Source organism: Anomaloglossus baeobatrachus, chromosome 12 (genome assembly GCF_048569485.1).
Source record: "Anomaloglossus baeobatrachus isolate aAnoBae1 chromosome 12, aAnoBae1.hap1, whole genome shotgun sequence".
Taxonomy (NCBI): domain Eukaryota; kingdom Metazoa; phylum Chordata; class Amphibia; order Anura; family Aromobatidae; genus Anomaloglossus; species Anomaloglossus baeobatrachus.
The window spans coordinates 93,706,816-93,718,777 of NC_134364.1; the positions used below are offsets into that span (position 1 = coordinate 93,706,816).

The window sequence follows — 11,962 nt, forward strand, 5'->3', positions numbered from 1 at the left end:
CTGAAGACAAAAAAGGTCAATCGAAAAGTTGAGTATTATTTGTTTCTTAATCTTTACTGGCCTTCTATGGTTCATCAAGATGGTGGCCACATGGCTGACATTTTGCTGAATTTGCATGGAGCAAATACCTAAATGTCTGAATTCTGAATATTATAGATGTTATAAAAAATCTAATAAAATTCCATTGTAATAAATTTGACCATCTCTACTCATGTTCCTTTATGGCTGAATCCTGCTCAGGCTTTAGAACTATGCTTATAATTATTAATGTTATCAATCAACTCGACCCATGAAAACAAAAGTCAGTGGTTTCCTTTAAAACACATGGTTCTTTTTATGGCTTCTTTTACATCTTTATTTCTGATACTGTATATAATGGGATTCAACATTGGAGTCACCACTGTGTAGACGATAGTTACAACCCTGTCCTGTTCAGGAGAATATGCATAACGTGGACGTAGATGCATGAACATGATGGCACCATAGTAGAGAGAAACTACAGTTAGATGCGAGGCACATGTGGAGAAGGCTTTTTGTTGTCTTTTGGTGGAACGGATCTTCATTATAGTCAAGGTTATATAGAGATATGACATGAGAATCAACAGAAAAGTACCAAGGACAATTAACCCAACTGAAATGTTCTTTGTCAGCTCATTCAACCAAGTGTCTTTACAAGAGAGATGAAAAAGAGGGGGCATTTCGCAGAAAAAATGGCTGATATGGTTGGACTTGCAGAAAGGTAGCTGGAAGGTGAGAAATGTGAGAAGCAGTGAGTTAAAAAAGCTCCCAATCCAACATCCAACAACAAGATACATACAAAACTTCCTGTCCATAATAATGTTATATTGTAATGGTTTACATATGGCGGTGTACCTATCATAGGCCATGACTGCCAAAAGTAAACATTCTGAGCCCCCCAAAGCCAGATGAAAGTACAACTGAGCTGCACATCCAATGAAGGAGATACTTTTGTCATTGGATAATGTATTTAAGATAATCTTGGGTACAACAGTTGAGGAAAAGCAAATATCAATAACAGCCAAGTTGGTCAGAAAGAAATACATAGGGGTTTGGAGTCGGGTATTACATTGAACCATGATAATTAATGTTAAGTTCCCCGAAAAGGTCACCATGTACATACAAAAGAAAAGCAAAGACAAGAAAACCTGAAGACCGAGAACATTAGACAGTCCTAGAAGGATGAATTTTTTCACAAAAATTTGAGTAGAATTTTCCATCCAAAATCAATATTCAGAAATTTTTTCTTTAATAGATATTAAAAATAGTTAAAAATCTTAATTCTCTTTTATATAAACATTGTTTTCATAGCCTTCCGAAATGACAAAAGAAGGTTGTTCGGCAATCGTATTTCTTGTGGAATCCATATTTGCATGGCACCATTTTTGAAGACTATGTTGGTTTAATCTCTTATGTACTCTTCAAAAAATAAAATATCTTCAAATGGCTATTTGTTTTTGTACATTGATACATAGAAATGCCCATTTTATATTGACCTAGTTAAGAGAAAGCAGAATTGAGAAATGGGCAGTAACATTATTTACTTAGTCGTGGAAAAATGTGACTCTCTCCTCAGTGCTCACCATTCCCGCTTACACCACCTGTCCCGCTTACACCGCTTCCAGTATTTTCCTTTGACCTGTGATGTTCTCTTTGATTGATTTTATCTTGCACCAATGTTATTGCCACTGAGTAGGCCTTTGACACTATGAGGTTACAACTTTCTTTGCTGAGAAATTGACTGGCATAGTGATATCTATCATGAGAGGCCACCGCAGTGTAGAAAGCCCCAACACACAGTGAAGATGCCTAAAGCTGACATTGTCGAATTATAAAAATACACGTTGGAAGGAAATTCAAGAAAGATAGGTCCTCAATTTCTGACTGGCTGGAGTCTGACAACTGGCACCCTGCCGATCAGTTTGATTTCTGTGTCAGCGATGGCTGTAAATGCCCCGTCTATCAGCTGTTGTTTGTGTCGGAGGTGGCAGAAGGCAGCCATAAATACTCACTTCAGGAGCTGCCCTGTCTTCTGATAGTGGCCTCAGCCGGCTACTGCACAACCACCTCCCTTTGCTATGAATAGGAGGCGGATGTGCAGTACCCGGCTGTGGCCACTATCAGAAGACAGGGCAGCTCCTGAAGTGAGCATTTTTGGCTGTCTTTTGCCATCTCCGACAGCAAGAACAGCAGATGGGCTTGGTGATGGCTGTTGGACCCCTGCCGATCAGACATTAATGACCTATCCTAAGTATGGGCCATCAATATTAAAGTAGTGGACAACCATTTTAACCCTAGAAAGCATATCTGGGGCCTCACAGGCCTGCTAGGTTACTTGTTTTCTATGGTAGATTTCTATGGTTGCGCGTTCTAGGGTTAATATGTAATAACACAGATGATGATGCCATCTCACCCAGTACAAAAATATATGCAACAAATACAGTCAAAAGAGGTTTTAGACATTAATGGCTTTGTGTTGAGTTATTTAGAGAGCACCCCACATTTACACTTATAAAAGTTGTACACTGACTACTTTACATTTTTTTAAGTGACATACTTACAGACTGCATGTTGGCATTGCCGTCAGTTTTTTTGTCTAGATTATGGAGTTATGTCCTGTGACTGTGCACCCCTACCCTATAAGCTACAGGTGACTTTATTCTCTAGTAGCAGGTACTTACTTGCCCATACACATGGAGGTTTTTAACCCAGAGAGCAGTGTTAGGCTATGTGCGCACATTGCGTAATTGCATGCAGTTACGCTGCGATCTGCACCGCAGCGTAACTTCATGGGTCCTGCGTCCCCTGCACAATCTATGGAGATTGTGCAGGAGCCATGCGTACATGGCGTATTAGAGCGCAGCGCTTCGGCTGTTGCCTGAAGCGCGCATTCTAAGAAGTGAAATGTCACTTCTTTCATGCGCTCTGCCTGCAGGTCCCGCTCTGTCTATGGGAGGGGCTGCAGTCAGAGCTCATGAAATCGGCTTTTTTTTTTTTCATTACGGACTTTTTCTGCAGCGATTTAAAGCGCACGTGTGCTGTTCAAATCGCTGCAGAAATTTCTGCAGGGACAGAACGCAACGTGCGCACATAGCCTTAGAGTTGGTACCCAGCATATGAGATATGCCTTGATGTGGCTACTGGGCAGATATAGAAATGGCCATTTTTAAAAACTAAATATCTCAATTTTTCCTAGATTTCCTTAAGCAGTAATGCATACCTATATTCTTCCATTCATGGTTTGCATGCTTTAGCATTACAGAGTGCGACTGCCTTTTTTTGTTATTAAACTTTCAGTGTTGTCACATGGAACGATATAACATTTTTACAAAAATGTGAGGGGGTGTTCACTTTTGTGATATATTGTACATAACTAATAATTAAAATGGAGAATGTAAAATGTTATAACCAACCTAAACCTTAACTGCGATCGTGCCCAATAAACCTAAACTATTCATGTCATCTATTACAATGACGCACTGTAGTTGATAGACAAGCTCATTTAAGCCCATAATTAAAATTACAGTGGTAAACAGATGTAAGGAATTTACTTTTTCATTTGTGCATAATTTCAATCTTAAAATCCCCTAAAAAATCTGAATTAAAAAATAAAAACAAATGTAAAACCTTATATTATAAACTTTAAAATATTATTGGCTAACTTTGGCCTAGCCATTCAAAAGTAAACTCTAAAGAGGTCAAATAATTATAATAATATATTACATTAAGGAACCAATCTTTAAATGTGTTAATTGTCATACCTTCAGATCTGTAAATCCATTTTTCTTGCAAGTTGATAGAATAAGTTGTGGCATCCTATTTTTTTCTATTGTCACCTAAAAAGTAATTTCAGTAAATGTCGACCTGTGAAATATGTGGGTTTATATATTATTTAGTGACGGCTCATTTCATAGCATCATAGTTTAAGTGCTGAGTATTGGTAAACTGAGATTCCCTGATCAATTAACATTTTCAGTCTTCTGAGAGGTAACTGGCAACAACACAAAAAGTATAACCTTTTAAACTAAAAATTAAAAAAAAAGTTTACATCATCAAATATTTCATGATATTTAACCAACTATTTAGCAGATTGTCATTACTCCCATAATCCAGTAGTACAAGTACATATGAGCTAAGTGTGGTTTTATCAATTCGTGCGGTGGATTTGGGAGTAGTCTAAACCTGTGACAAAGCAAATACAGAACATGTAGCTATTATCCTTAGCCAGATTTGAACCAAGGACCTCAGTGAGGACCATTGTTACTAACCACCATGTTGCCCATCATTTAAAAGTCTTATAAAAAAAAACAAAGACATACTTTAAGCCATGCAAAGGAAAAAGTCACAATGAGTGCCAAAGATAGCACAAAAAGATGCAAGAACTATAAGAGTCACATATTTGTGGAGCCTACATGATGTTGCATGAAGTTGCGTCATGCCAACTAATCAGATGAGGTTGGCACGGACTATCAAAATGGAGGTTGGGCCAGGGTCTTGCAATTATTTGTGTTTCTAATTATAAGTAAAAATTGTCCTGACATGCATCACAATCGGCATTAACTAGGCCTTATCAATACATTTGGAGGGAGCTGCATGAAGGACTGAACGGATAGCAATAGTAACTTGACAGGTGACCGGTAAAGTGAGTATTTTGCTGAATTTTCATCAATCAAATCACACAAATTTTGGATTCAGAAGAATCAATTTTTAAACAAAAATTTGAGGTGAATTCAAGTTGCTTTTAAGCAATTTGTTCATCACTTGTCAAATTTGGTAGCTTGTCACTGAGGTGGAAGGATGTAAAGGTTACAAATGGGGTGTCAGGAATAAAGAAGATGAAAGGATCACTAGAGTTAATATGATCTCTTTTGTTTTTTCAAGTTATTCTAATCTGTTAAAAATAGCCAGACAACAATAATTTAGAAAATTCTGGCCAATGTGTTTTGTTACATTGTATCAAACTAATGTCTGCCTGCTTGCACACCACGCTGCTCACTGCCCACCTTCCAACCCTCAATGCCTCTACTTTTTACCATCACAAGCTGTATCTTCTATTTCTTTGACTTAAGCCAGAACTTCTATCGCCAACCAGACCTCATCTGGGCATCATAGGGTTGCAACGTGAACCATCATGTCATGACATCATGCCGTGTGTGCGACCTTATGATGCACAGATACAGCTAAGGCCTGGTCGCATCCCCAAATACCTGTCCTAGACTGAAGAAACGCAGTATTCAACAGTGAAAAAAAGAGGCATGGAGGATCAGACAGTGGACAGCGGCTGGCTGGATACCAGTTTGTCACCATGGTTGTCCCATTGGTGAAGTTGAGAGGAATCATAACATTTTATGTGTTTATGATGCCATCTGTAAACATCATAAGGCCCCCATACAAATTAGACTAATGCTACCCTAACCCACAGTTATTGACTGGGTTGGTCAATAGTCTAGTGTGTTTTGCGGGCTCCAGTTTCTCTTCTGACACATAATGTGAAGAGGCAGAAGAATCTGGCATGTCAGAATTTCAACAGTTAATATTGTTCTCAGGATTTGACAAATGATGAAAAGCAAATGTCAAGAACTAAAAGATTAGTTTGAAAGAAGTACATGGAGATCTGAGTTTATGATTACTTTTAACAATGGTAAATAGAATAAAACTAATGGATAATGTGATGGTATAAATCACTATAACAATATTAAAGTAAAAAATCTGAAGGTCAAAAATGTTGGATAAGTCAAGAAGGATGAAAGTCTTTATTGATGTTTGATTGGAATTTTCTACCACATACTGTTAGGGCTTGCTTGGTGAGGTTTATTTATTAAAGGGAACCTGTCAGGTGCAATACGCACCCAGAACCACGAGCAGTTCTGGGTGCATATTGCTAATCTCTGCCTAACTGTCCCTGTAAACACTAGCAAAGACAAAGAGATCTTTAGAAAAAGTATTTCTAAAGATTCTTTATAATATGTTAATAAGCACAAGGACTAGTAACAAGGGCGCTATTTCCCCCGACTAGTTTGCCCTCTTAGCATGTTAGTATGCCCTCAGGGGCATGCTAACATGCTATTCAATGCAGCGTCACCAGCTATGATGCACGTACCTGTGTCAGTGGTGAACGCTGAGCTGATTGTTCTGCACTTTTGGTCATGCGCACTAGACCTGTCTGAAGCTGGGACGCGTACACCCGGCTTCATATTGTGTATGTCTGGAAGTGGGGGGCATTCAGGTCAGCGTTCACCACGGACACAAGTATGTGCATCACCACTGGTGACGCTGCTTTTAATAGCATGTTAGTAGGCCCACAGGGGCGTACTAACATGCTAACAGGGTGGCTAGTCAGAGGAAGTAATGCCCTTACGACTAGTCCCTGCACTCATTAGCTTATTATAAAGAATCTTTAGAGATACTTTTTCTAAAGATCTCTTTATCTATGCTAGTATATACAGGGACAGTTAAGCAGGGATTAGTAATATACTCCCAAAACTGCTCGTGGTTCTGGGTGCATATTGCACATGACAGGTTCCTTTTAAGCTGCAGGTCAGGATGAAAACACAGACCAAAGGCGATGGTACAGCAGGTTGGACTTGTTAGGTGGCATGTTGAATACAGAAGACCAGGACAACTGTCAGACAAGTGGAGCAGGACACGGCAGAAGACACAGATCAAGGGTGTAGACAAACACAGGATCTAGTTGGAGGAAAGTTTGTAATAATTTCAACAGATGAAGGGTTAATAAACAAACAATGGGTAGCTAACAGCAGAGGTAAAGAGGAAAACTAGCCTATGGAGAAAATGTCTGTCGCAGTGGCAATAATAATAAGAATAGTTTCTAGGGTGGAATTTTTTTCTGCTCATTTGAAGGGTTAGTTAGGTCAGATCTTGAAAGCAAGTGTAGACCATAAAAGCAAACAGCAGTGAGACAGTGACTAGTGACTAGTTGAGTGAACTAGTAGGAAAAACAACAAGGCACAAAGTAACAACACAGATATGTGTGTTCAAGTTGGCCTTAAAAAGTCTTGAATCTTGATGCCGTAAGAGTTTGCAGGGTAACTTTTGAAACCCTACGTGGAGTACAACAAATTAAGGCAGTCATAGGGGAAAGGATCTGAAACAGGGACATTTATCATGCATGAGCAGTGTGTTGTCATGGAAAGAAAAATTAATGTAAAAAATAATCAATACACAAATAACCAACATTGATGAGTGTACATTTATCTGGAAAAGTTTTAGACAATTAGCGACAAATTATTAAAACAATTTACCAAAAGACTTCTCCATGGTGGTACTTGTTCTGGTTGTGACTCTAAAATTCTTTGATTTCATCCAAAAATGTGAAGTAAAAATCAGTCATTGAAAGTTTTTCTGTACCTAGGTAGATTTATAAGATTTATAAATTACAAGGGCTGCACCATTTTGGTTTTATAGTTTTACCTTTTGCATTCCCAGAACTATTTTGTACTTTACAACAATATTGTGATTGGAATTTTTTACATTCCCATTGTGATTAAAATTGTGTTTAGCTATTACGCAATTGCTTTCCAAACTAAAATATGAAGAATTTGATATGAGAAAAGTAATATTTGATATGAGAAAACGTGGATGACTTACTGTTTTGACCATTAATGTATTGTATATGCTTTGATCTGGTAGTCATAGTATTGGTAATTTAAAAAATGTATTTACATTAGAGATGATAGACATTTTTGCAGTTAAAATGAGCTAGGTTTAATGAAATTTTCCTCAGAATTGCAGGTAGTTTAATTGTCGTGAAATAATGTGGCTAATACTCTGCCATTTTAAAATAGAATATGTTGCTTTTTTATGTGTTTATTAATGAGACTCAGTAATTTTTAAGTGAGATGTTAGAAAGAAGGGCACAGTTCTAAGTGAGGATATCCTGAGCCACACTACCTAATTTTTGGCTGGTCTTCAGCAGTAGTAGACATGAGACTGAAGAGTGAGAAAGTTTGGCAGCAGTGAACATGACCCCAGGGGTGAGAATTCAGGATGGGAGGAGAGAGAGATTTTAAGAAAACCAACAATGATTGATTGATTGATTGATTGATTGTTACACAACTGTCCCAGATGCAGGATTTACTCCCTTCACCCCAGTGTTACGGTTGCTGTGGCACTGGAGTCTATGTCCTGATTTTTTGCTACTGAACATGTGCGAGCACTGGAGACTATGTCCAGATTTCTTGCTACTGCACATGTGCAAGCGCTGGAGACTAAGTCCTATCTTGGAGCCATTGCACATGTGCGGGTGACATCATCGCTGACATGAGGTCACATGTCTCTGACACCTTCTATGCCGATTGGCTGCTAGTCATGTGCTTGTGACACGTGGTCACATGTCTCTGACACCTTCTATGCCGATTGGTCGCTGGTCATGTGCTTGTGACGCTTTGCTCGGTGATAGGCCAGCGTGACGTCATTCCTGTCGTTCTGGCAGCGGATTGGCTCTGGTGTCCTCCATCTTGGATGAGGCACAGAGTCTATATAAGACCCTGATGCACGCCGCACGGCGCTCAGTCCTCTTGGTTCATGCATGAGAGTAGACACTCTGTGCACGTTCCTCTAGGCATCTCTCTGTCTATGCTAGGTGAGCGCTACCGGCAGGGTAGCGTTCTTATACCTTACAGCTTCGGCTGCAGTCCGTATCCTTACCTCTTAGGGGAGCGGACATAGGCAGGTGCCTGAGGCACATGGTCTGGCTGGGCCTTGTGATTCTACTCGTAGGTGGACGTTGCCGCTAGGGTAACGTTCCTTATACTGCATCTGGCAGTTGTTCGTATCCTCGCACACTAGGGGAGCGAACAGAGGTAGGAGCTTTGTGCGGCTTATGCTGCTGTCCGTCTCTTTTGCACCACTAGAAGAGCGGACCTAGGCAGGTGCCATATCTAGTGGTTCGTGTCCTCGCACACTAGTGGAGCGAACGCAGGTAGGAGCTTTGTGCGGCTTACACTGCTGTCCGTTTCCTGGCACCACTAGAGGAACGGACCTAGGTAGGTGCCATTTCACACTCACTGCCTTTGTCTCTGTGATTATTAACAGAGACCATTCCACACACCCTCCAAGTAAGGGAGGAATTGCCTTATTTACTAATTATATTCCTCTGTGAGTTTAACAGAGGTATTGCACTCTGCCATAGTCTGCAGCAGAGTCTTTGCACGGTGGACCCTGACTGTCTGTTACTCCTTTAGGTTTTATTATCAGACAGCCCCCCGTAACATTAGGACTGAGCCAAGGGTCTGGCAGTTATGGCAGAATATCAGCAGTTACACCGTTACATACAAGTACTTGAGTCACGGCTCAAGAGTATAGAGGATAAACCTCAGACCATGGTGACGTCTGCACATGATCCTCGACTTGCTCTGCCAAACAGATATTCTGGCGATGCCAGATCATGTCGTGGTTTCATTAGTCAGTGTCAGATACACATAGAGGTCAACTCTTCTCGCTTCTCTACGGAGAGGTCCAGAGTAGGCTTTATCATCTCCTTACTTCAGGACAAAGCCTTAGAATGGGCGACTCCCCTATGGGAGCGCTCTGATGTGGTTACTCTGAGACATCAAGACTTTCTTGATGCTCTTAAGGCGGTATTCATGGGTCCGCAAGTTACCCATGATGCGGCCCTGAGACTGTTAGATCTATCTCAGGGTTCGTTATCCACTAGTTCTTATGCCATTGCTTTTAGAACTCTGGTGGCAGAACTAGATTAGCCAGAAAAGGTGTTGATTCCTATCTTCTGGAGAGGGTTGGCAGGCTATGTTAAGGATGCTCTTGCTACTCGTGAGGTCCCTGCTTCTCTGGAAGACTTGATCACAGTAGCAACGAGGATCGACGTACGCCATAGGGAACGTCGACTCGAGGTCTCTTCCTCACGCCCTAAGCATCGGGCTATTCCAGTTGTTGAGGGTCCACTACCATCTTCCTCAGCATCTGAAACATCTCCCACTCCTATGGAGTTAGGTCATACGTCCTCCAGACTACGCAAGTCTGGTCCTCCTATATGTTACGTATGTCGTCAGGCTGGGCACTATGCCAACAAGTGTCCTAGCCGTCAGGGAAACTCCCAGGCCTAGTAACCATTAGAGGGGGGTTACTAGAGACATCTTCTGCACCCTCTAAGTGTAGTATCCCAGGTCAGCTCTCATTCTCTGAGAATACATGGCCTATTATGGCTTTTGTGGATTCCGGAGCTGACGGGACTTTTGTGCCCTCAGGATTTGTAAAGAGACACAATATTCCCTCTATCATGTTAGAGGCGCCTATTCCTGTCCGTGTTGTTAATGGGACTATGTTATCTGACTCCATTACATTGAGGACAGTTCCCTTGCGCCTTTCCCTGTCTCAGAGTCACATAGAGGAGATTTCTTTTCTTGTTTTGCCTGAGGGTATAGACGACGTCCTTCTGGGTCTCCCATGGCTTCGGACTCATGCTCCTCACATTGACTAGGAGTCCGACAGCATTATTAGTTGGGGTTCGAAATGTCAGTCCCAATGTCTTCCCTTACCACCTAAGGTCGTTGTGGTTGCATCAACTGATCTCTCTCCCATACCTACACCCTATTTGGATTTCGCTGACGTGTTCTCCAAACAGGGTGCTGAGGTTCTTCCACCCCATAGGCCGTATGACTGTGCCATAGACCTTATCCCAGGTTCGGTTCCACCTAAGGGCAGGGTTTACCCCCTGTCGATACCTGAGTCGGAGGCCATGTCGACCTATATAAGAGAGAGTTTAGAGAAGGGGTTCATTCGCAAGTCTGTCTCTCCTGCGGGAGCTGGGTTTTTCTTTGTTCGGAAGAAAGAGGGTGATTTGCGTCCCTGCATAGATTACAGGGGTCTCAACGCAATCACAATAAAGAACAAATACCCGTTACCTTTAATTTCGGAGCTCTTTGACAGACTGAGGGGAGCTTAAGTTTTTACGAAGTTGGATCTGCGGGGTGCGTATAACTTGGTACGAATTCGAGAGGGTGACGAATGGAAGACCGCTTTTAACACCCGAGACGGTCACTATGAATACCTCGTCATGCCTTTTGGTTTATGTAATGCACCCGCAGTATTTCAGGACTTCGTAAACGATGTGTTCAGGGATTTACTGTTATCCTTTGTAGTGGTGTATCTGGACGACATCCTGATTTTTTCTCCTGATCTGGAGATTCATCGTCAGGATGTCGTTCGTGTCCTTTCCCGTTTAAGGGAGCACTCATTGTTTGCTAAACTCGAAAAATGTGTATTCGAGCAGTCATCCTTGCCTTTTTTGGGCTACATTATCTCACAAGAGGGTCTGGCTATGGATCCTGCGAAGCTCTCTGCTGTCCTGGAATGGTCCGAACCTCATTCCTTGAAGGCGGTGCAACGCTTCTTAGGATTCATAAATTATTACAGGCAGTTCATACCCCATTTCTCTACTTTGGTGGCCCCTTTGGTGGCCTTGACTAAGAAAGGTGCTAATCCCAAAGTCTGGTCTACTGAGAAATCTCAGGCTTTTGAGGCAGTAAAAAGACACTTTCCAACTGCTCCCGTTCTTCAAAGACCCAATGAGAATAAGCCCTTCCTCTTGGAGGTTGATGCCTCTTCAGTGGGTGCTGATGCGGTCTTGTATCAAAAGAACGGTGCAGGTAGAAAAAGGCCGTGTTTCTTCTTTGCTAAAACCTTTTCACCGGCAGAGAGAAACTATACCATTGGGGATAGGGAACTGCTCGCCCTGAGATTAGCCTTGGAGGAGTGGCGTCACTTGCTGGAAGGAGCGAAACATCCTTTCCAGGTCTATACAGAATCTGACGTACTTACAAACCGCTCAGCGTCTGAATCCTCGCCAAGCCCGCTGGTCCTTGTTTTTCTCCCGCTTTCACTTATCCATCAACTATCTGTCTGGGAGTAAGAATAACAAGGCAGACACCCTGTCTCGCTCTATGGTTTCTACCCAGGAAGAGAT

General features: G+C 41.6%; 1 protein-coding gene across 1 annotated transcript; it reads right to left on the reverse strand.

Annotated features, from left to right (window-relative positions):
• Positions 1 to 302: 302 nt before the first annotated feature.
• Positions 303 to 1,238, reverse strand: LOC142257588 (olfactory receptor 5V1-like). The gene has a single exon (XM_075329725.1). It carries the CDS (start codon positions 1,236 to 1,238, stop codon positions 303 to 305), a length of 936 nt encoding a protein of 311 aa, XP_075185840.1.
• Between the last annotated feature and the right edge of the window lie 10,724 nt (positions 1,239 to 11,962).

Excerpts from the sequence above, each read along its gene's own strand:
- LOC142257588 (XM_075329725.1), bottom strand. The coding sequence starts at position 1,238 with ATGGAAAATTCTACTCAAATTTTTGTGAAAAAATTCATCCTTCTAGGA.